Here is a 22,601-nt window from a genome sequence, read left to right as displayed (position 1 = left end):
TAAGGTGAGGGGCTCTGAAAGCTGTTTCAATGCTCATGAAAAGAATTCAAGAGAAAAGGAGAGGTTGACAATACAAGACAGAGAGAGGATAATCAATAGTGTGAAGTCCCTGAGAAAATTGAAGATCAGCCCCGGACTCCTGACTCTGCTGTAACAGGAAGATTCAGGAGCGGGCAAGTGTACAGACATTGAGGCTATTCCAATTTGCCGGCCTCTACTTCCTCCGGGAAGTAAACTGAGGCCACGGTGCCCTGGAGCCACTAGCACTGTGACGATGGGTCACGTCTCCCCAACTCAGGCTGCAGGCTTGAAACCAGCCATCGAAACAGGCACGCCGCGCACCGGGGCTTTCTTCCCCAAGAGCCGGTTGTTAAACGCTGACCGTCGTGCCATTCAGCTGAGGGAAACTGGGCGAAGAGATTATTGAACTCTAAACCTACCCAACAAATGTACTTCATCGGGAATGCTAGTACCTCATTTATTAAAGAGTGAATTTTTCAAAATGATTTCAAACTACCACATACCGAGTGTACTTTTTAGAACCTTTGCATCTAAAACATAAAATCACATTAACCTTTCCCTTTTTAAAGCTATTTTTAGCTCAAATTCCAAACAAACAAAAACACTTACGTTATATAATGGGTACGTGGAGGTTCATTACATTTCTTTGGTGTATGTTTGAAAACTTCCATAACCGAAAGATAAAATAATACTGATGATAATAAAGTGATATTGGACCAAAACAAACAAAAAAGTTACTTCTTTATTAAATGCCATCTTGGAAATTTAGGTGTAGGAAAACTGATGTTAACAATTGCTTAAGAAGAAGAAAGCTAAAGATAAATACTCCCCACTCCAGAAGAGTTATATATACTTTACATTTCCTTGCCTTTCCATCATAAGTATTCCCTTCTCAAGTATTTTAGTATAAAACTTGTCTTTTTATATTTTTACATCTGCTTACCAGCTATCAAATAAATGTACTTAACTGGGTAGTCTAATAAAAGTTGTTAGAATAATTATATATCCTTACTTTATTGACAATCTATTTGCTTCAGCATTTGTCCCTAGCGATTTCAACCAAAAAAAATTTAAAAATGAGAATAGGCATTTCTATATGAATTGGTATTTTTCAAAGTATTCTTGAAAAAAGGGGGAAAACTGATTAATTTTTTTCAGATGTCCTAGAAATCTAGAACAGATTATGTGGCGAGTGGTCCCAAAGAAGATAAATACATTCACAGACCATCCTCTTATCTCAGACCTCTTGTTCCCAACCCTAGCTACATTTCAGAATCATTTCTGGAACCTGAAAAGTATGTATGTAGTCACCCTGGTCCCCTCCCAAACCTGCCAAACCACAGTCTCTGGACACTGGGACCAAACATGCATCTATATGTTAAGTATGTCAAATATGTTATACCACCTGGAACTCTAAACCCTAAGAAGATATGTGATCTCCACTTTGCAGATGAGAAAACTGAGGCTCAGAAAAGCTACCTACCTTTCCCAAAGTCACAGTTATTACACAGATGGAATTGGAACTAGGTAACTCCAAAGCTTATATTGTTTTTGCTTCCTAAGGCTGCTTCTTAAGAAAGTAATTTTCTTTTCAATTTAACACAGTGCCTGCCAGTCAGTAATCACTCCAATATTGATTAAAAGAATGAAAAGTTACTCCAATCTGAGTACTTACACTACTTAGTTCATTCATAGTAAATCTTCTGAGGATAAAGTCAGAGATGCTGTCTGTAGCAGACATGACGAAGTTCTGAAGCAAGGTAAGCACCTCATCTACATGGGGGGAGAGTACAATTAAAATAATAGAAATAAGTTATTTGGTACAAAACATACTAGATAGTATAGCAATAATACAACTATGACAAGCACAGGCATGACTCACCAAAAAAGGATTCCAATAATGTAACAGTCATTAATACCATGGAGAAATCTATAATTAATGTTAAAAATCATTGAGGAGTTCTAGATGAGCTGGAACAGGGACATACCACCCTCTCTCAGTGAATGCAGGTCCCAGATCCAGACAGAATATTTGAAGCAGCCATTTGAAGACTTTGAGTGGTAAAAAAGTAGCAGACCAATTCAGAAAAAAGTAATGTAAAACAGCAATGAAAAGACTCTAGACTGGAACCAGATGCAGGAGCAGTTAAGAAAGTGGGCAGTAGAATTCACCCCAACTTTCTGGTTAGAGAATGAAAAGGAGAATCCCAAGGAAGCAGACAGTGAGCCCTCAGAAGAGTTCACAGAGGGAACCTAGGAAAGTGGTCCCAGAAAATGGTTTGTGACACCTGGGCCCACCCTGAACTTTTCTGCATGGATCAGATACTAACCAGCAAACCAAAGGGCTGAACTAGCAGAGACAACTGCCCAGGTCCAGACTGGCCCCTGGATGGAACACATGTGGCACAGGTCAAGACAGCACTGCAAAGGATCTTAAAACCAAGCTGACAGGGGAACCAGCACCCACAGAAGCTGGGTTGGAATTGAGGCCTCACCCTCACCAGGCTGACTGTGTCCTGAACAAAAATACAAACGTTCTGCACAGGAGTTAGACAAGATCCAGAGTCTCATAACATAATAGTCAAGATATCTGGGATGCAACCCAAAACAACCAGACATGTGATACATTAGGAAATTCCTAGGAAAAGCCAATCTACAAACAACAACACTGAGATGACATTGATGTCAGAATAATCCAACAAATACTTTAAAACAACTATTATAAAAATGCTTCAACAGTCAATCAGAACACTCTGGAACAAATGGAATAGAAAATCTCAGCAAAGAAATAGAAGACACACACAAAAACCAAATAGAAATTTTACAACTGAAAAGTATTAATAATTGAAATAAAAATAACTCACTGGATGGGCTCAATCACAGAGAGGAGATGCGAAAGAGTCAGTAAACTTGAAAACTGATCAGTAAAATATGCATTCTGACCAACAGAGTAAAAAGAGGGATTAAAAAAATTAAGAGCCTCAGAGACCTGTAGGATAATAATAAAGATCTAATAAATATACATGTCATGAGAGTCCCAGAAGAAGAAAAAAACTCATGCTGAAAAAAGTATTTGAATAAAAAAATGGCTGAAAACTTTCCAAATTTGGTAAAAGGTATAAACCTACATATTCAAGAAGTTCAGGGAACTTAAAAATGAATAAGCCCAAAGAAAGTCATGCCCAAACACATTATAACCAAACTGCTAAAAACAAAAGACAAAGACACCTTCTCGAAAAAAGAAAAAACAACACATCACCCCGGGGAAGAACAGTCAGAATTGCTCCAGTTCTAATGAGAAACCACGGGGGCCAGAAGCAAACAATATTTTTGAATTGCTGAAGGAAAAGCTCTATCAAACCAGAATTTTATATCCAGCAACAAATATTCTTCAGTGAAGAAGGCGAACTGAAGACATTCTCAGATGAAGAAAAACTAAGAGAATTCACTGCCAACAAACCTGTTCAAAAAAATGCTAAAAGGTGTTTTTCAAACAAAACAGGTATGATGACCTAGGGAAATATGGGAAAATGGAATGAAAGAAAAGCAAAGGGAATGGTCAATATCTAGGAAAATGTCATAGGCTCTTCTCTTGAGTTCAAGTTTGCTTGATGGTTCAAAGCAAAACATATAAACTGTCTGGGCTAAGGCAGAGGGGCGGCAACTCAAGAGGCATCAGAGACATATGGGGAAAGACTGAATTGTATGGTTGCAGGGAGAGAGCTAGAGGGACAGCCACCATCATCACTCCATGGAGTGACAGGTGTAGGCTACAAAGGGCGCCATCTTTCCTGTGGTGAACCAACACCCACAGGGACAAATCTAAGACCGCATTGTTCTGGTAAAATCTGATCATGCACCATTTTAGTGACTCCCTTGAACCCTACCTCACCCAGCTAGTGTGGCCTTGCCCTGGGCATTCTCAGCTCCTGGGCAGCCAGCCCAAACCTGAAAGCTGTGAGAGGCTTGTACAGCAGCCTGGGAAACTTTCAGTGGTGGGCAGTCAGCCCCAGCTCATGCTGCAGCCTTTCTTGGGTGGCTCTCAGAGGTCTGTGGGCCCAAGGCAAGTGGTAGCTGGCCTCGGTGTTCTCAGGGCATTTCACAGAGTGGCCACAGGCTCAGCACTGGCACAAGAACTGAATCTGCATTAACTCTGTGAAAACCACTGGCCATACTGCGTGACTCCCTGAGACCCCGCCCCACCCGACTCGGGCATCACCACTGGGAGCACTGTCAACACCAGGTCAACCAGCCCAGCCCATGCACCTAAGGAGGCTCTTCAGTGACTGAGACTTATGGGCAGGCAGTAGGTGGCAACAGACACAGGAGGGCCTGGGGCCGTTTGCTAAGCTGTCCCAGGCCCGATACTGGTGGCATCCAGCCTCAGTTCACAGGAAGGCCACCCCTACTTGCCTCCTGGTCCAACACAGGTAGTAGCCAATTGCATATAGCTTTGTAGCTCCTACCAGGTAGCCCCCGGCCAGTCATAGGCAAGGCTGAAAATGGCCTGCATGGGAGCCCCTCCCAAGAGACACCAGAAACAACATACCCAGAGGCCAGCTTCAGCCACACCAGAGCACTACCTGGTTAACCCCACAAGTGGCACACCCAAAAGGGGATCTCAACAGGCACAAGAGCCCATGGGGGCAAATCCTCCTCTGAGGGGTCAGCCCCCACACAGCAGGTCATACACTATGGGCATAGCCAATCCTCAGTCACCCTGGGAGTCCATCCCACCCACTGACATGCCAAAAACAATTAAGGCTCAACTGCAACAGGAGAACACACACAACACACTCAAGGGACACTCCTGGAACACATGCATAGGAGATCAGGGAGACTGCGCCATTGGACCACACAGGACAGAAACTACATAAGGCCACCAGCAAAGACTGAGAGACACAGGAGATCTACCTAATACATAAGAGTAAACACAGAGTGGCAGCAAGAATAAGGAACAAAGAAACATGTCCCAAATAAAAGAACAGCAGAAACCTCCAGAAGTAGAACGAAATGAAATGGAGGCAACCGACCTACCATAGACAGAGTTTAAAACACTGGCTGTAAGTATGCTCAAGGAACTTAGTGAGAACTTCAGCAGAGGCAGTAAGGATAAAAAAAGGTCATAGAAATCATAAAAAAGGACGAGTCAGAAATAAAGAATAACTGAAATGAAGACTGCACTAGAAAGAATCAATAGTAGATTAGATGAAGCAGGGGATCAAATCAGCAATTTAGAAGACAAGGTAGCAGAAAGCACCCAATCAGAACAATAAAAACAATTTTAACAAAGCAGTAATAGAAAGATAACAAATGCCAACTCAGCAACTCGACCAGGCCCCCTGAAAAGTATCTCTCACTTAAACTCTGGAGAACAGGTCTCATGTAAAACCTTCTCCAACTCCAGTCTTTCTAAGCTCAGTAAAAGGCAACTCCAACCTGTCCAACTTCTCCAAAAATCAAGTAACCCTGAGTATTCTCTTTTTCTCACAGCCCACATCGAAACCATCAGCAAATTCTGTTGACAGAACCATAAAAATATACCTCAAATTATAACACAACTCCAGAATCCATGACCAGTGCCTGGTAAAGCCCAGGAGCTTGTCTTCTGGCCTCGGTTTTTGTCCCCCTATGGCTTGCTCTCAACAGTACAGCCAGAGGGAGCTTTTTAAAATTAAGTCAGCTCTTCATCACTCCTCAGCCCAAAACGCTCTAATAAAAGCCATCCCTTTAAAACGTCCCACAAAGTTCTACACAACAGACACCCGTTACCTCGCAAAATTCCAAATTCATCTGCGAGTACTCCTCCCCTCGCTGCCTCCTCAGACAGCCAGCACTCGCCCTGGGGCTTCTCCACAAGCCACCCCCTCTGCTGGGAAGACCTCCCTCCCTCAGCTCTTTAAGCCTCTGCTAAATGTTCCCTCCACAGTGAGCCTTCCTGACCAACCTAACTAAATCTGTGACCCTCCACCTCTACTCCCCAGCACTGCCTGTCCCACTTTCCCTGGCTTGTTTTTCCCATCGCACCTATGAAACCGCCATATTTTATATCATCATTGCTTGTCCTCTCTTCCCACCCCAGTCCAGCTGCTCAGTAGAGTGTAAAACTCCCACAGGGCAGGGGTTTTTGTCTCCTCTTTCTTGACTAGAGCCTGGTGCTTCGAAACAGTGCTTGCCACAGAAGCTGCGTGAATGAATTCCTCAATACCAGATGGAAGGTTTTGCAGAGTCTCCTTCCATTAAGAGGTAAACATCTTCCGAAGGGGTATCAGCACAGAAAGTGTCACAGGTTAAATGGAGGAGGAGGGGAAAACACATCTAGCCATACCGCCTTCCTACATCTCACTTCCTTTCTCCTATGTGTCATTCCAGCTTTAACGGGCTTTTTAAGAAGGAAAAGAAAATAAAACAAAAGCAATGGAAAAACGGAGGACAAAGGGGGAAACCACTGCAGTTTGTACTCTCAAAAAGACGTAAAAAGCTGGGTGATAGGTGAATGGGGATTTATTATGGCATCTCAATTTTTTGTATCCTTAAAGATTTCTATAATAAAACATTGAAAATTAAATTTAAAAGACAATAAAGTCAGAGTTTTCCAAACAGCAGTGCATTACTAGACCTCAATCATACGCCAATAGTGAGTATATCTAGATATTTCTGACTTTCCCATTAGTTGTTCATTAACCCTTGTACAGTAATTAATTCCTAGACTATTTGTTCATTTATAAAATGGAAATAACTGTTTTCCTCTTCTCTCATCAAAGAAATCCTTTCAGGATTAAGACCTATTTGACATGTATGAAATTTGGTATGGCTTAGCAGTTACAAAAAAGTCAACTGCATCCAAATAAACAGGTGTTTCTTTCGTTCATACTAGGTAATAAGGGAATTCATACATTCTTCAGGTGAGAACATGAAATGTGTATACGACTCCTTGGAAAACCCATTTTCTTTATCTTCTGAGCTCTGCACGCACTCCCCTGAGGATGGGAACAGGCCCTGGGACTCACACGGGCCCAGGGGTCCTGCAGGCAGGTGTCCACATAGCACCGCACGAAACAGCAATAACTACACACCAGCCAATGTCCCACGACAGGAGAATGACAGGAGTGCTGCCATCATACAACGCAACATTACAATAGGGGAAATGATGACGTCTAAGACAGGGCAGCGTGAACCTTAGTAGCGTGTTAAGTGAAAGAAAGTCACAGAAGACGTCCTACAGTAAAGTAACATTTCTATAAAGTTCACAAGCAAGAAAATGAGAGAGCGTATTGTGGAGATTTATCTATAAATGTGGTAAAACCATTTTTTAAAGTGCCCCCACATGATAAAGATAAAAGTCAAAATCAGGAGGCAAAAGGAGGGGAGGGAAGACTTCAGGTAACTTCGTTCTTTGATTGGGCGGTAAGTTCACAGGCGCTTGTTCTGCAGCATGACCATGTATAACCTCCTGTGCAACCAAAATCACAACAGTTTTCCAAAGGGCACCCGTGACCCAGCCCTGCACTTGAAAGCGCTGAGCCTAGTAAAGCCGTCAAGACATCGAATACATCCAAATTTATGCCCTTAAGGAGTTAAAAATCTTATAAAAAGTCACTGTTAGACCACCTCAGGGATGCTGTGGATGCCTGGTCATGGCATTGTACACCAGAGGCTGGACATTAATGAATGCCAACTAGAATTGTATGTGTATAATGTGATGGCTCGGTGTGAGGTCGGGGTGGTGGTGGATGGGGAGAGGGGGGTTCACGGTGTGAGGGATGTAAAAAAAAATAAAAAATAAATTAATTAATTAATTAAAAAAAAATCTCCAAAAAAATAAATAAATAAATAAGTAAATAAAGTAACTGTGGAACAGAAAAAAAATAAATAAAAAAAATAAAAATAAAAATGATTAAAAAAAAAGTCACTGTTATGTGTACAGCATTTGGTTCTACTACTATTATCAAAAATATCAGAAGCTGGAAACTAGCTTTGATATTCTACAAGCATATATTAAAATTCTACCTTATCAATACTATCCTCAGGTTTAACTAAGTACCAATATTTTCTTTTAACTTTGATTTATACAATTCCAAATGAAACTGGTCAGAAAGGATTGGGAATCAAGGTTTACCAACCAACATTCTCACCTCTCATGTCCACTGGGTTTGCAACTGTTTCACAGACATCTTAGTTTAAGGAGGGAAGAAAGCGCTCAATGCTTCTGTCTACTACCGTGATACTTTCTGTATGAAGTATTTTCTACTTAAAAGGTGCTTAAATATTAACATTTAAAAATAATTATAAAATTGCTGCCACTCTCACGCTATACCTTACTTTCTGCAACATCTAGCCTCATGGTGCTAAGAAATGGAACTTGCTTAAACATATGAAATAGTGACATTTTCAACGGTCTAGAAATCAATGAGAAGCATAAATTAAAGCAATAAAAGCAAATGAAATCCCATTCTAAACTCAATAGTAACCAACAGATGTAAACACTAGAACATCAGCTCGGTGAAGGCAGAGAGTGTGCTCCTGCCCTGCTGTGTCCCCAGCGCCACCAAGGGCTACTCAGTAAATATCGGCTGAATGCACGGAATTTCCTTTCATTCTAAATACCAACAATATACCAAGTAAGATACGCATAGAAACTATTTATCCTCACCATCTTGGGTACTGGAACCTTTGAACAAGCAAGTGTGTAATAACTTCAACAGCAGCTGGAGGCATCTGTCAGTTTTCAGCAAGGGCATGTAGGCATTTGTACCCAACTTCACAAGGGCATCCAGAAGAGGGTCTAAGAATAGCCTCAGTACATTCTGTGTTATCCGTTTTTCACTAGATATTAAAAGACATGCCCAAATCAAGCACTTCAAAAGCATAAAGAAATTATTTCCCACCTATAATTTGTGGAATTGGTTAGCTAATGGATGCAATTCGACATAACCACTCTCATGATGACCCAAACACCTGGCACCTATAGGACTGAGCTTTCACTCCAACCTTCTCGCTAACCATTAGGTCTGCACCTTCTCGGAGAGAGTAGCAATTCGCTGGCATGAAAGCACAGGAAGAAAATACTGTGTCAGCTCCAGGCACCACTGTGAAGGAAACCCTACATCCTACTGATCTGCAAGTTAAAATACTGATACTTTGCTTCCATAATTCAAAATAAAAACAAACAAATGCTAGTCAAGGAGATGAGACATGTCGACAAAAAAATGTCAAAAAAATGAATTAAGGATTTATGAAAAACTGTTATAACCAATGTTAGTACTAAAAGTTTGTTTAGAAAAGAGATTTGATGATAATCAAATTAACTGCATATCATGCAAATGCACTACCTAATGAAGCTGCTTTTGGCAACAATTATAATCTGAGAGTACTGGTCTGATCACATTCTCAAAATATCAATGAGTTTGTTTTATCTTTTTCCTTTCTTTTCATTACACACTTTACCAAGGGGTCAAATCCAGTAAATTTCTTTACCTAATCTTATGCTAGTATCTTATAACCCATTCTTCTAATATTCTTATATAAAACGAGTGATTATTGTATAGTTTTCTAAAACTTCTCTAACAGTTTAACTTACCAACCTACAAGGAATAATAAGCCCTTATTACTATTAATTTATTGTTAACTTTAAACATTTCTTTAATACATTTTCAATGTTCTCATTCTCTCCTTTAATACACTGTGGTCAACTCCATGTCAGTCATGGAAAGTCTGAATATGCACCATAAATCTGAGTAACTGTTTTTAAAAGCTTTGCTTGCAAGTTCAGAAGCACTCACCTGTATTGGCTCTTCATTCCTTCCACGTCTACAGCCAGTAAGACCATCAGAGCAACAAGTCTGGCCTCTGACCAGTCAGGCATACTGCACTTTTCTTCTGTTGAGACAGCAGCAATTTAGGTTTGCAAAGCATTCACAAAACCTTCCAACATGAAGCTTCAAAAGCAAAGCAGTTAAATGATTGTGTTACCAATATGACGTGATTACGGAAATACAGCTGAGATGAAATGGCTCATGGTTACCTTCACTGAATAGAGGTAAAAAACACCTTGACATGCTTAGCACATGCCATGCCCTGACCTCGCTGTGCAGACATGGTGGTTCCTGTGCTCACGGAATTCACAGAGCAGTACAGGAGAAACGCACTCACCAAATACATGAACGAATGTAAAATGATAACTGTAGTGAGTGCTGTAAATGGTGCTAGCAGAGTATAAACTAGAAGGATGTGCCTCGTCCGGGAGTAAGAGAAGGTCATGCTGCAGAAACGGCAGTTGGACTAAGAGGCTGAGAAAGAAATGACAGGTAGAGGGAGACAAGACTTTTCCCGACAGCGGAGCAAACCAGGGGCCATCTGGCGGAAGAGAGTGTGCCTCCTTCCAGGAAACGAAAGGGTGCCTGCGGCTGGGCACACAGGGAGGGATGACAAAGACGAAGTCACAGAAACAGGTGGAGAGACCCGGCGGCTCTGTGGGCGATGTGAAGGGTTTCTTCTTTACCCTAACGAGGAAGCCGTTAAGGGTTCACATGAGGGCACAGGCATACCTTCCTCTACTGTGCTTTGCAGATACTGCGGGTTTTACAAATGGAGGGTATGTGGCAACCCTGCATCGAGCAAGGCTATTGGCACCATTTTCCAACAGCATTTGCTCCTTTGTACCTGTGTCACATTTTGGCAATTCTCGAAACATTTCAAACTTTCATTATCATTGTACTTGTTCTGGTGGTCTGTGCTCAGTGATCTCAGTGGTATTACTATAATTGTCCCGGGGCACCACTCCCACTCCCACATAAGACGGCAAACGTAAGACGGCAAACTTAATCCTAAATGTCGTGTGTTCTGACTGCTCCACTGACCGGCCATGCCTTCATCTCTCTCCCTCTCCTCTGGCCTCCCTATTCGCTGAGATACAACAATATTGACATTAGGCCAATTAATAACTCTACAGTGTTCAAGTGAAAGGAAGAGTCACATGTGTCCCACTTTAAATCAAAACTAGAAATGATTAAGCTTAGTGAGGAAGGTATGTCAAAAGCTGAGATAGGCCAAAAGCTAGGTCTCTTGCACCAATCAGTTAGCCAACCTGTGAATGCAAACGAATAGTTCTTGAAGGAAATTAAAAGTGCTACTCCAGTGAACACACGAATGATAAGAAAGAGAAACAGCCTTATTTTTGACATGGAGAAAAGTTTCAGTGGTCTGGATAGACGACCAAACCAGCCATAACATTCCCTTAAGCCAAAGTCTAATCCACAGCAAGGCTGTAACTCTCTTCAGTTCTATGAAGGCTGGAGAGGTGAGGAGGCTGCAGAAGTAAAGTTTGAAGCTGGCAGGGGTTGGTTCATGAAGTTTAAGGAAAGAAGCCGTCTCCCTAACATTAAACTACAAGGTGAAGCAGCCAGTGCTGATGTAAAAGCTGCAGCAAGTTCTCCAGAAGATCTAGTTAAGATAATTAATGAAGTAGCCATACTCTAAACAGCAGATTTTCAATGTAGAGGAAACAGCCTCGTATTGGAAGAAGATGCCATCTAGAACTTTCACAACGAGAGAGGAGAGTCAGTGCCTGGGTTCAAACCTTCGAAGGACGGCTGACTCTCCTGTTAGGGACACATGCAGGTGACTTTACTTGGAAGCCAGTGCTCACTTATTCAGACAATCCTAGGGTCTTAAGAATTATGCCAGAGCCTCTCTGTCTGTGCTCCATACATGGAACGGCGAAACCTGGATGACAGCATATCTATCCGCAACATGCTTTACTGAATATTTTAAGCCCACTGTTGAGACCTACTGTTCAGACAAGATTCCTTGCAAAATATCCCTGCTCATTGACAATGCACCTGGTCACCCAAGAGCTCTGGTGGAGATGGACACTGAGATTAATGTTGTTTTCTTGCTGAGAACACAAATCCATCTCCAGCCCCTGGATCAAAAGTAATTTTTATTGTCAAGTCTTAGTACTTAAGAAATACATTTCTTAAGGCTACAGCTGCCATAGATAGTGATTCCTCTGATGGATACAGGCAAAGTGAATTGAAAACCTCTGGGAAGGGCTCACCATTCTAGATGCCGTTAAGAACATTCGAGATTCATGGGAACAGGTCAAAATGTCAACATTCACAGGAGTTTGGAAGACGTGGATTCCAACCCTCCTGGATGATTATGGTGTTCACGACTTCAGTGGAGGAAGTCAGTGCAGATGTGGTGGAAACAGCAGGAGAACCAGGACGAGAAGTGGAGCCTGAAGATGTGACTGAATTGCTGAAATCTCATGATAAAACTTTAATGGACGAGGCGATGCCTCTTATGGATGAGCAAAGGCAGTGGTTTCCTGAGATGCAATCTACTGGTGAAGATGCAGTAAAGACTATAGAAATGACAACAAGGGATTGAGAATATCACATAAACTTAGTTGATAAAGGAGAGGCAGGGTTTGAGAGGATTGACCCCCAACTTTGAAAGAAGTCCTACTGTGGGTAAAATACTATCAAACATCATCACATGCTACAGAGAAATTGTTCATGAAAGGAAGAGTCAATCGATATGGCAAAATTCATTGTTGTATTTTAAGAAATTGCCACAGCCACCCCAGCCTTCAGCAGCCACTGCCCATCAATCAGCAGCCATCAAAATCCATGTAAGACCCTCCACCAGCAGAAAGATTAGGTAGGTCTCACTGAAGGCTCAGATGACTGTCAGCAATTTTTTATCAAAATATTTTCTAATTAAGGTGTGTACATTTTTTTGACATATGCTATCGCACACTAAATAGACTATATAGTACAGTATAAACATAACTTCTATATGCACCAAGAAACAAAAACATTCATGTGACTTGCTTTATTGCAATACTTGCTTTATTGTGTGGGGTCTGGACCAAACTCACCCTATCTCCAAGGTATGCCTGTATACAAAGAAAGAAATTTGTAAGATCGAAACTTGTATTTTAAAAAGATTTCTCTCCAGATACAATGTGGAAAAGAGACTGCAGGGGAAGCAAGAGTGGAGGCAAGGTGACTGGTGAAGAGACAAGTCTAGCATTTCAGCTTAAAGAGGAGCGTTCCCTGACATGGAACCAGATGAGGCAGCAAACACATGCGCTGGTGCCCCAGACCAGCGTTTGAATCCCAGCCCAACTGTTTATTAGTTGTAGGACCTTTGACAGTCAATTAACCTCTCAGAAAGTTTAAGGCATCTTCTATGAAGTCAAAGTGATAAAATCTATGGCTTTCCTTGGGTTTATTATAACAATTAAACAATATATGCAAAGTTCCTAGAACAATCTTTGGAAGAGAGAACTTGGTTAACTAATAACATTAATATTTTTTATCTCTGAAAGCCAGTTATATGAAAGTAAGTCATGGGCAGATTTCCTTATCACTCATGGTATATTACTATAGTAAGATTATACACTTCACCTCAACTCCCAAGAAAGATTTAGGTAAAGGATCTAGTTTTCCAGCCCAGTGATTCAAATACTTAAAACATTTAAAAATATTCTAATATATTTTTGAAGTGATTTAATATATTTTGATAGAAATTTATCAGAATAGTACAGGAGACCGACAACATTAAAAATATATACTTGCATGTAGTTAATTCAGTTTAAAAATAAAACAAAAGGATAAACTTTACTACATATTATTTTTTAATGCTATAAATGCTACTTGCTTGCCATCAATAAGAAATCTGCTTGTATTTTTAAAATCTAAATGTTGATACTATTCAAAAAAATTTAGATAAAATTATGTGCTATAAAGATGAATTATTGAAAGTTCTCTGAAACATTTTTATTTACATTAATACTTTATATCCCACATTTACAAATTCATTCATAAATGAAGACTGAAATGAAATGCCATTACAGTATTCAGTTCCCTGTATTTTCTAGCAATCATATACTCAAGACACCTTTTGACCTCATGTCAGGGGTGGGGATGTGTCTGAGAATGAATTGTTTGTCATCCCTGTGCAACTTCAGCATCTTCTCCATTCATAGACCAAGCGAGCCAGAAGCCTTTGGCTTTAAATCCCACACACTCAGGTTTGGCTAGCACACATGTTGGGGTCTTCAAAGTGGCTTAGCAGATCATTCCCACTTGCCTCCAGCAAAGCACCAATTGCAAAGTTATAGAAGCACAGATGCTTTTTGAAATCCTAAGCAACTTTTCACCTTGGCTACTGAAACAGAAAGCTATAAATCAGAAGCTTGGTGGATTTTTAATGACTGTTACCTGATTTTAAGGAGTGTCACAGCACCAAGCCAGTAATAATCCAGAGCCTGACTCTCCAGCGAAGGACACAGTCTGGCAGGGATCTTTGTCACAGCTGCTTCCTACATATTCTTTCTGATGGACTGCCTGATTTATTTCTGCAAATACACTTCACTGTGGTTCATCTTAGACTTCCAAGCCCTGGTAAGCCTTTCCTGCTGTTTCTAAACATTGTTCCACTTTCTGTAAGTCAGAATGCCTGCTTGGAAAGCTCTTCACCATTTTTGTTTGTTGATGTTGGTTTTGTGTGGTTTTCATTATTGTTGCTTTGTTGTTTTATATACCACAGATATATACATAGAGATACTATACACCTATCTCATATCCATCCTCTCTTACCATTCCCATCCCAGTCCATGGCATAGACAGACAGAGTCAGAGGGCTGCCTATCTACCTTAGTACATCCAAGCCTTATGGGAATGCTTTCCCTCTTATGGGAATGCTTTCTCTCTTTTCACATTAATTTCTATTCACTCATCGGGTATCACCCCATCAGGTGACATCCCCTGTTCTGGATAGGTACTGCTCACAAAGGTTCCCCATCCCAGTGCGTATGTCCTTCAGGCGTTGTGCCAGGATTATCTGCTTACTCATCATCTCCCTTGTTAGATTATGCTCTCACTGAGGGCCCTCTGTCAGCCCCATGCCTGACACTCAGAAAACACATGATATATGTTTGCTGAATAAATAGTGTAAAATCTACCTATTCTGTCAAAACCCAAAGAAAAGGCTATTGAAAGTATGTTTTGGCTGACAAGTCTTTCTATAAAAGCAAATTTTAATACTGTATGTATTTTATGCTCAAAAACTCAACTAAATAGTGTTTGTTTTGGAATTTAGGAACTCATTCTGAACAAAAGCCCAGTAACTGGTAACTAAACTAAAATTTTATAAAGGCACTTAGCCAAGGATATTAAAAGTCAAAATATTAAAAACACATATACACACATAAATGTGTCCTGTCCACTTAAAATCTATTTTTTAAAATTTAACATAGTGTATTACATTAAACAGTGTATTTTAAGTCCTAGAAATGTTAAGGACAAAATACTAAAAATCTTGTTTCATCCAATTTTGAATATTTAATCAGTTCTGATGCTGGTATATACTGAATTATAAGGCAAGCTCTATTTTAGGGTCTAATCTATGTTTATTCTAGTAGGGATTAAAATTTATTGACTTTTATATGCCTAACAAAAGAATCTTCCAACTAACAGCACAGAAAATTTACTAGATAATAGAATAAAACACAAAAAGATAAATGTTTTAGAAAAGAAGAACAGATACATTTATGTCTTTTGGAAGGATAATTAAGATCACTTAAGACCTATTCCACGATCAGATCAGAGAAATCAGTAAATGAAAATGACTCGGTCTGAAACAAAGCTACGAAATTTAAAACTCATTAAATTCAAAGATGCAATTTACCCAAAGGATCACTAATGACTTTAAAGAAGGACAAGCATTAGAAATGTAAAAAGCATCTTAATTAATGAAGCTGCTACTAGTTCTTCCCTCACACAGTTCTACACGTTCTGCCAAAGAAGTTGCAAGATTAATCTCTGCTAAGTATGTGGCAAAAAGAAAAACAAAAACAATCAAACATAATTTTTCTCTAAAATTACTTTTCATAATCAGTTCATATTAAATGTAACCATTTGAAAACAGAAGAACAGATTTATTTACAAATATTTCCATTTTAGAGGCTCCAAAAATATATCTGCAATCTCTAGCCCAAAAAGATTTGGTAATTGTAGAATAAATTGATTTATTGGTGTCCAATTCCTACTATGGCCACTTGTTAATTTCTTAAAGCATATTAAACCATTTAAATCTCAAGTCCTAGAACAGATAAGGCACAACTTACGGTGCAGTACTTTTACATCCTGTTGGTCGCAGTATTTGGCCAAAATACAAGTGTGACATCAGTAAACTGGCACAACAGTTAGTTAAGCCCATATCTTGACCTGAAAACTAGTTAAACGTTCTTTGTAAACATTTTGGTTATATCAATCCAGAAAAATAATTTCACACTTACTTTCCCAAGCAGGTGCCTTAATATACTCTTGAACCAGGTTCTTTACATAAGCATTTAAAGACGACGTCTCATGAAGTCCAAAGGAGGTACAGGTTGAGGATCGCCCAAAACAACTTTCATTAACACGTAACCAATCACAGAGCTAGAAAAGAAATCAGTTATTACTTTATTTTAAAAATCTAACTGAACAAAGGGTTTTTAATTTCCCGAAGCCAATTTTCTGTCTTGCACAATAAACTGAATTTAGATGATTGAACACAACAAAGTAATAAAACATTTATTGTCATCACTGTATTCCACAGATAGTGCAGACAGAAAAAAGTGTGTGTGTGTGTGTGTGTGTTTGTGTGTGTTTTCTAATCTCTACCTGAGATTTTATAAACTTAATTAACAGGCAAGAATTTTTAAAGTACTAATATAAAATGCACATTTTGATAAGGTATTCTAAAGAACATCTCTGTGAAAAATAACACATTATGCAAAAAATAACACATTATGCAAATGAAATCACAACCTTAAATTAAAATTCATTCCAGCTTCATATACTAAAACAAGAATATGGTTATTTTTGAAAGAATGTAGAATTTGAAACATAAGGTATAATTAAAGTTCCTACCCTCCTCACAAATTTATTTTCAATCATATGTGCATTTTAAAATATATTAAGAGAAATTCTATCCCAGTCCTTCTCCATTACATCTTTCAGAAGATTTGCAAAACTAAAAGCCACAGGACTTCACAGAATTAATCTTTGATCACATGTAATTGTGAATTTTGTCTTGAAATCTAATTCTGTTCTCGATTTCCTTTTCATAATACATGTCTTAATGTGCAAATTCAATACATGAATTTAAACATGAAATAATTATGTCTTTCTAAAAGATAAGAACTTTTTTAAAAAATAGTTTTGCATCCGTTAAGGTTATCCAAACTTACATATAAGGAGGTAAAATAATAATAAAATTAATGAACAAAATAATAATACATCACATGACCAAAGACAAACTGATGAAAGAATGAATGAATGAGTGAAGCCTAGAAGTGACACCCCGTAGGAACCAATGAATGAACAGCTCCACAGCACTGCGGGAAGTTGTGCTGCGTAGGTCTTTATCAAGCTGATAATCTTTTTTTTTTCCAAGTCAATAATTAAAATAGAATCCATCTAACAGTGACATCGGCTAGTATGTATCTTTCCATAGTATATACCTTTTCTTTATATGCCTCTCAAACTGGCCAGACTACGTTTCTCAGTTATTGTGATAAAATATGTGAGGTTTTCCAAATCTTGTATTTCCATAAGCATAATCCTATTATAACAAAATTACTAAGTAAGCTCAAATTCATATTTGATCCTTTCTTCTGTCAAATCTGTCACAAAATTCAAAATATTTCCCTTCAAAGGGTCTTCATGTCAGACTTATGGTTTAAATGGCATCTAACCAGCAGTCTGTGGCACACAGGTTCCCTTGATTTCCCCTTAAAATAAAAACCTATTTGGACACTGTCAAGAGAATGACAAGACAAGCCAAAAAATGAGAGAAAATATTTACAAAAGACACATCTGATAAATGACTGTTATTCAAAATATACTTAGTAAGATATTAAAACTTAATAAGCAAATGAACAACTCAATTAAAAAATGGGCCAAAAGTCTGAACAAACACTTCACCAAAGAAGGTACAGATGGCAAGTAGCACATGAAAAGATGCTCAACATCACGTTATCAGATAACTGCTAATTAAAACAATAATGAGACATCGCTACACACCTAATGGAATGGCTAATACCCGGAACACTGACAACACCAAATGCTGACCAGGACGTGGAGCAACAGGAACTCTCACTTATAGCTGCTGGGAATGCAACATACAGCAGCCACTTTGGAAGACAGTTTGGCAGTTTCTTCAAAAAGTAAACAAACTCTTCCCAAACAATCCAGCAACTGTGTTCCTTGTTATTCACTTCAATGAGTTGAAAAGTTATGTCCACCTAAAATCCTTTACATGAATGTTCATGGCAGCTTTATTCATAATTGCCAGAACTGAGGAGCAACCAAGACATCCTTCAGGAAGTGATGGATAAACAAACTGTGGTCCATAATGGAACAGCATTCAGTGATTAAACAAAATGAGCTATGCAGCCATGAAAAGACATGGAAGAACCTTAAATGTAAATTACTTACAGAAAGAAGTTAATCTGAAAAGGCTTCATGATGTAGGATTCCAACTATGTGACATTCTGAAAAAGGCAAACTACAGAGGCAGTGAAAATATCAGCAGCTGTTAGGGGGTTAGGGGAATGAGAAGAGAGAGGGGCGAACAGGTGGAGCACCAGGGTTTTAGGGCAGTGAAATTACTCTGTACGCTACAGTAATGGTACATACTGTAATGGATACATATCATTATGTTTGTCAAGCCCATAGAACACAGGACACAAAGAGTATACTCTAATGTATCTACTGACATTAGGCAGCAATAATGTTTCAGTTGTAACCAGTGTACTGTGCTAATGCAGGATGTTAGTAAGGGAGGAATTGTGAGGGGTCAGGGGAGTGCTGAAGGGGTTTATGGGAATTCTCTGGACTTTGGACAAGTTTTCTGTAAACCTAAAACTGCTCTAAAAAACAAAGTATATTGGTACAACTATTTGTTTCAAATAAAAACATTTTTATTTGAAACAAAAAAAAGTATATTAATTTTAAAAAATCATTTAGGTTGAGCTATACAAAATTACCATTTCCATAAGTTAAAAATGACTATCAATGATTTTATGAGTCCACATAATACAACAGATTTATACTATATCACAAAAGTTATAGAATCTAGCCAAATCTACACTAAGATACATACATAAGTGCTTTTATTATTAAATAAACAAAAAGAATTAAAATTTGGGTTCAAGTATAAACCACAAACTACAAGTTTCCTGAGGAAGTGGCCACATTTATTTGCTAACTATTGTATTCCCAACATTTAGCACAGTGTCGGGTGTGGGGAAAGTGTGCAATAAACATTTTTCAGTAAATAAATTCAAGACATTGAGAAATAAGCAAAACATACTAAAAGAAAGTAAAAGAATAAAACAATGGAGATAGATACTAATGAATTGCGAACTGAAAAATTAAGTAGAACAAATAAAGAAATCTAAGGGCTGGCTCCTTAAAAACAAATAAACAATAAAGCAAACTTCTGGCTCATCAAACCAAGGGGAACAGACAATAGTAGGCGTAGATATTATAATTAATATGGGCTAAGCACTGTCTGAAATATTTTTACATGTATTTTCTCATTTAAATCTGACAGCTCATACCATATACCAAAAAAATTCCAGAGGGATTAACCACAACTTACAAACTACACATATCAACGCAATGAACAGACCTTATTTGGACACTTGAATCAAGTTGAATATTTGAACCAAAAAAGTGCCAAGAAAAACACATTTATTGGACATCTGGAGAAATGTAAACACTGGATATTTAAAATCAAGAAATTATTGTTAACATTTTTAGGTATGAAAGGGCCTATTGTGGGTCCTTTTAAAGTCCTACCTTTTAGCAGTACATACTGAAATAATTATATATGAAATGATAAGTTTTGAAATAAAAGTCCAACCAAAGGAACTGATTAAATGAATTCTGAAACATTTAATCAATTTTAAAATATCACATATTGGACAATTATTTAGCAACATGTTAAAATGCTCAAATATTTGTGAAGATGAAAAACAACATTTAAAACAATTTTTATTTTGATTAGAAATATCATATAAACATATTTTAAATATACATATAGATTAAGAGTGAGAATATATATATTCAAAAAAATAAGAAGTAAACCAAAAAATATGGATTTAGTTTGGTGGTGGGCATTATAGGTGATTTTTTATTTTCTTTATACGGCTCTGTATTTTCCAGATTCCACAGAATTAGATGCATTATGATCAAGAATATATGATAAAATTCTAATTTTTAAAGGCCCCAATTTGCCCCTTCTTTATTCCATCTGCTATTACCCTACTCTACGACCTCATTATTTTTTTTTATTATTATTAAATTTATTGGGGTGACAATTGTTAGTAAATTTACATAGATTTCAGGTGTACAATTCTGTATTACATCATCTATAAATCCCATTGTGTGTTCACCACCCAGAGTCAGTTCTCCTTCCATCACCATATATTTGATCCCTCTTACCCTCATCTCCCACCTCCCACCCCCTTACCCTCTGGTAACCACTAAATTATTGTCTGTGTACGACCTCATTATTTTAAACCTGAATTATTTTAACAAAGTCCAAGCTAACTTCTCATTTCTCTCTATGCACAAAGAGCCAGAATTGCCTTCTAGAAGAAATAATCACCTCCCTAGTCTCAGTGAACTCTTAGGCACTAGAGAAATAAAACACTTTTTTTAAAAAATGGTTCCTGTCCTCGAAAAACATATAACCTACAGATTAGACTACAACCAAGAGTATACTGGATAAGAGCTAAAATCAGTAGTACGGATTGAGTCCCACAGTTTAAAACAAAACAAAAAGGAGGCACCATCCGACCATAATGGACTGTAAGGCCTTGACACATGGAGAGTGGGGGGAGGGGCAGAAGCAGCAGGTCAGAGACCGTGATCAACAAGAGAGCAGTCACCATGGTAGAGGGTGTCCACTAGAGCAAGGGCTGGAGAAAAGGAAAGACACTTAGATTTCATGAGGAATTCACTGCAGAAAGTCAGGAAGATTTGTGAATTACAGAAATAGCCTGCTTGGGCAGATGCAAGTGCCAGTAACTGACAGAAAAAAAAGAGGAGGTTTGTGGTTTGTGTTACTTCCTGATATGCGTCTACCGTCTTCATCATTCCTACTGCATCTCATCCAGAATGGCATGTGCCCCCTCGCATGACCTCTTCTTCTAAATAGGTGTGTCTCTATTCCCAGCACTTTCCTGCCCCCCTCCCGTCCAGGAGGACCTTTGCAGCACTATTATTAGTTCCGCTTAAAGCAAATATGCATTTTTTTTCAATTTCTGTTGACAGATAACAAAGCAATCATTTTACATAAATGGATAGTAATGACTTCAATTAGGAAACAACTTCTCATAAAGTTTTCAAAGACCTTCTCATTAAATGATTTTCAGTCTCACCTCTGTCCATAATGAGGTTCCTCGTCCTAAGGACTCCTCTTGTCTCAGAGACATGAGAAAAGCCGAGACGTCAGAAAGTGACACTTTCTCCTGGGGGGTGGGGAGGAAGGGGGCAGTTTTTAAAATTTACTCATTTAAAACATTTTAATTTAATAAAATCACTGTAAAAGCAATCTAGTGTATTATTTAAAATAGAATATTATTTAAAATAGAATATTATTTAAATATTATTTAAAATAGAATATTATTAATATTTTTAAAAAGAAAATATTCAACTTTTAAAATGAAGTACTGATTACAACCAACATAACATATAAAATGAAAGATTATTTTATAAATCTGTTTTCCTTAAAATTAAGGTTACTATCAGAGACAAGATGATCACAGTCTAAAAGCAAAAACAAAAACAGTCTATAAGAAATTACTTATTACATAAATCAAAAGTCCTTACTTTTCAAAGTCACAAAAATGACTCCCTGCCTTAAGGTAGTAAGTCTTGAATTGAGATATCTTACTCTAGGCTAGCGGTCAGCAAAAGCACTCACAGCCTGTTTTGTAAATAAAGTTTTATTGGAACGCAGCCACACTCATTTATCAACTGTCAGGGGCTGCTTTTCAGTGGTGGGGACAGAGATCACCTGACTCCCAAAGCCTGAAATAGATGCTATTCTGGCCCTTCACGGCTACAGTGTTACTGGGGCTCTGTAAAAAACACAATAAGATAGTAGATATCCCTTGAATGTCAATTTACTGGAAGATGTGTGGAAAAATAGAGAGGAAAGCAGAAGAAAGCTTCCAGCTCCGCTCCCAGGGGAGTCACCAAGGGTTGCTCAATTCCCCAGCAACCTGTAAAACATCTCCAGGGAGGCTCCTTAGAGACTCCGTGCCCAGGTTGTCACAGGAGCTGGTCACTTAGACACCTCTGCATAGCAACCAAAATTCCAGACTCCCAGAAGGAAAGCAGGGGTTCAGCATAAGCGACACTGTTTGTACAAACACTTCAGGCAGAGCGAGCCACTCCCATCAGTGTGACACTGGGGACCCTCCCGAAATCCACATTCCCGGATTTCAGCCAAGGGCCAGCCTTCTAACAGGGCTTTCTAATGACTGACTCACAGGCCTTCCATGT

At 38.7% G+C, this 22,601-nt stretch overlaps 1 protein-coding gene across 5 annotated transcripts in view; it reads right to left on the bottom strand.

The window, feature by feature from the left end:
- Nucleotides 1-22,601, bottom strand: part of TARBP1 (tRNA guanosine 2 -O-methyltransferase TARBP1) — a gene marked incomplete at its 5' end in the record, with an annotated part of 66,619 nt that overhangs the window by 28,786 nt on the left and 15,232 nt on the right. For all 5 annotated transcript variants that reach the window (XR_013992672.1, XR_013992673.1, XR_013992674.1 and 2 more), the window contains 5 exons: nucleotides 1,697-1,794; nucleotides 8,675-8,847; nucleotides 9,804-9,900; nucleotides 16,334-16,475; nucleotides 21,473-21,562. Coding sequence is in view for 2 of the 5 variants with exons in the window: in XM_081039400.1 (XP_080895526.1) it covers nucleotides 1,697-1,794; nucleotides 8,675-8,847; nucleotides 9,804-9,900; nucleotides 16,334-16,475; nucleotides 21,473-21,562 (600 nt within the window). The remainder of the gene's footprint in view (nucleotides 1-1,696; nucleotides 1,795-8,674; nucleotides 8,848-9,803; nucleotides 9,901-16,333; nucleotides 16,476-21,472; nucleotides 21,563-22,601) is intronic.

This window comes from Rhinolophus hipposideros, assembly GCF_964194185.1.
Source record: "Rhinolophus hipposideros genome assembly, chromosome: 26".
In the NCBI taxonomy this organism is placed as follows: Eukaryota; Metazoa; Chordata; class Mammalia; order Chiroptera; family Rhinolophidae; genus Rhinolophus; species Rhinolophus hipposideros.
Note: the sequence above shows the minus strand (reverse complement) of the source record. Positions and strands in the feature narration are given on the sequence as shown.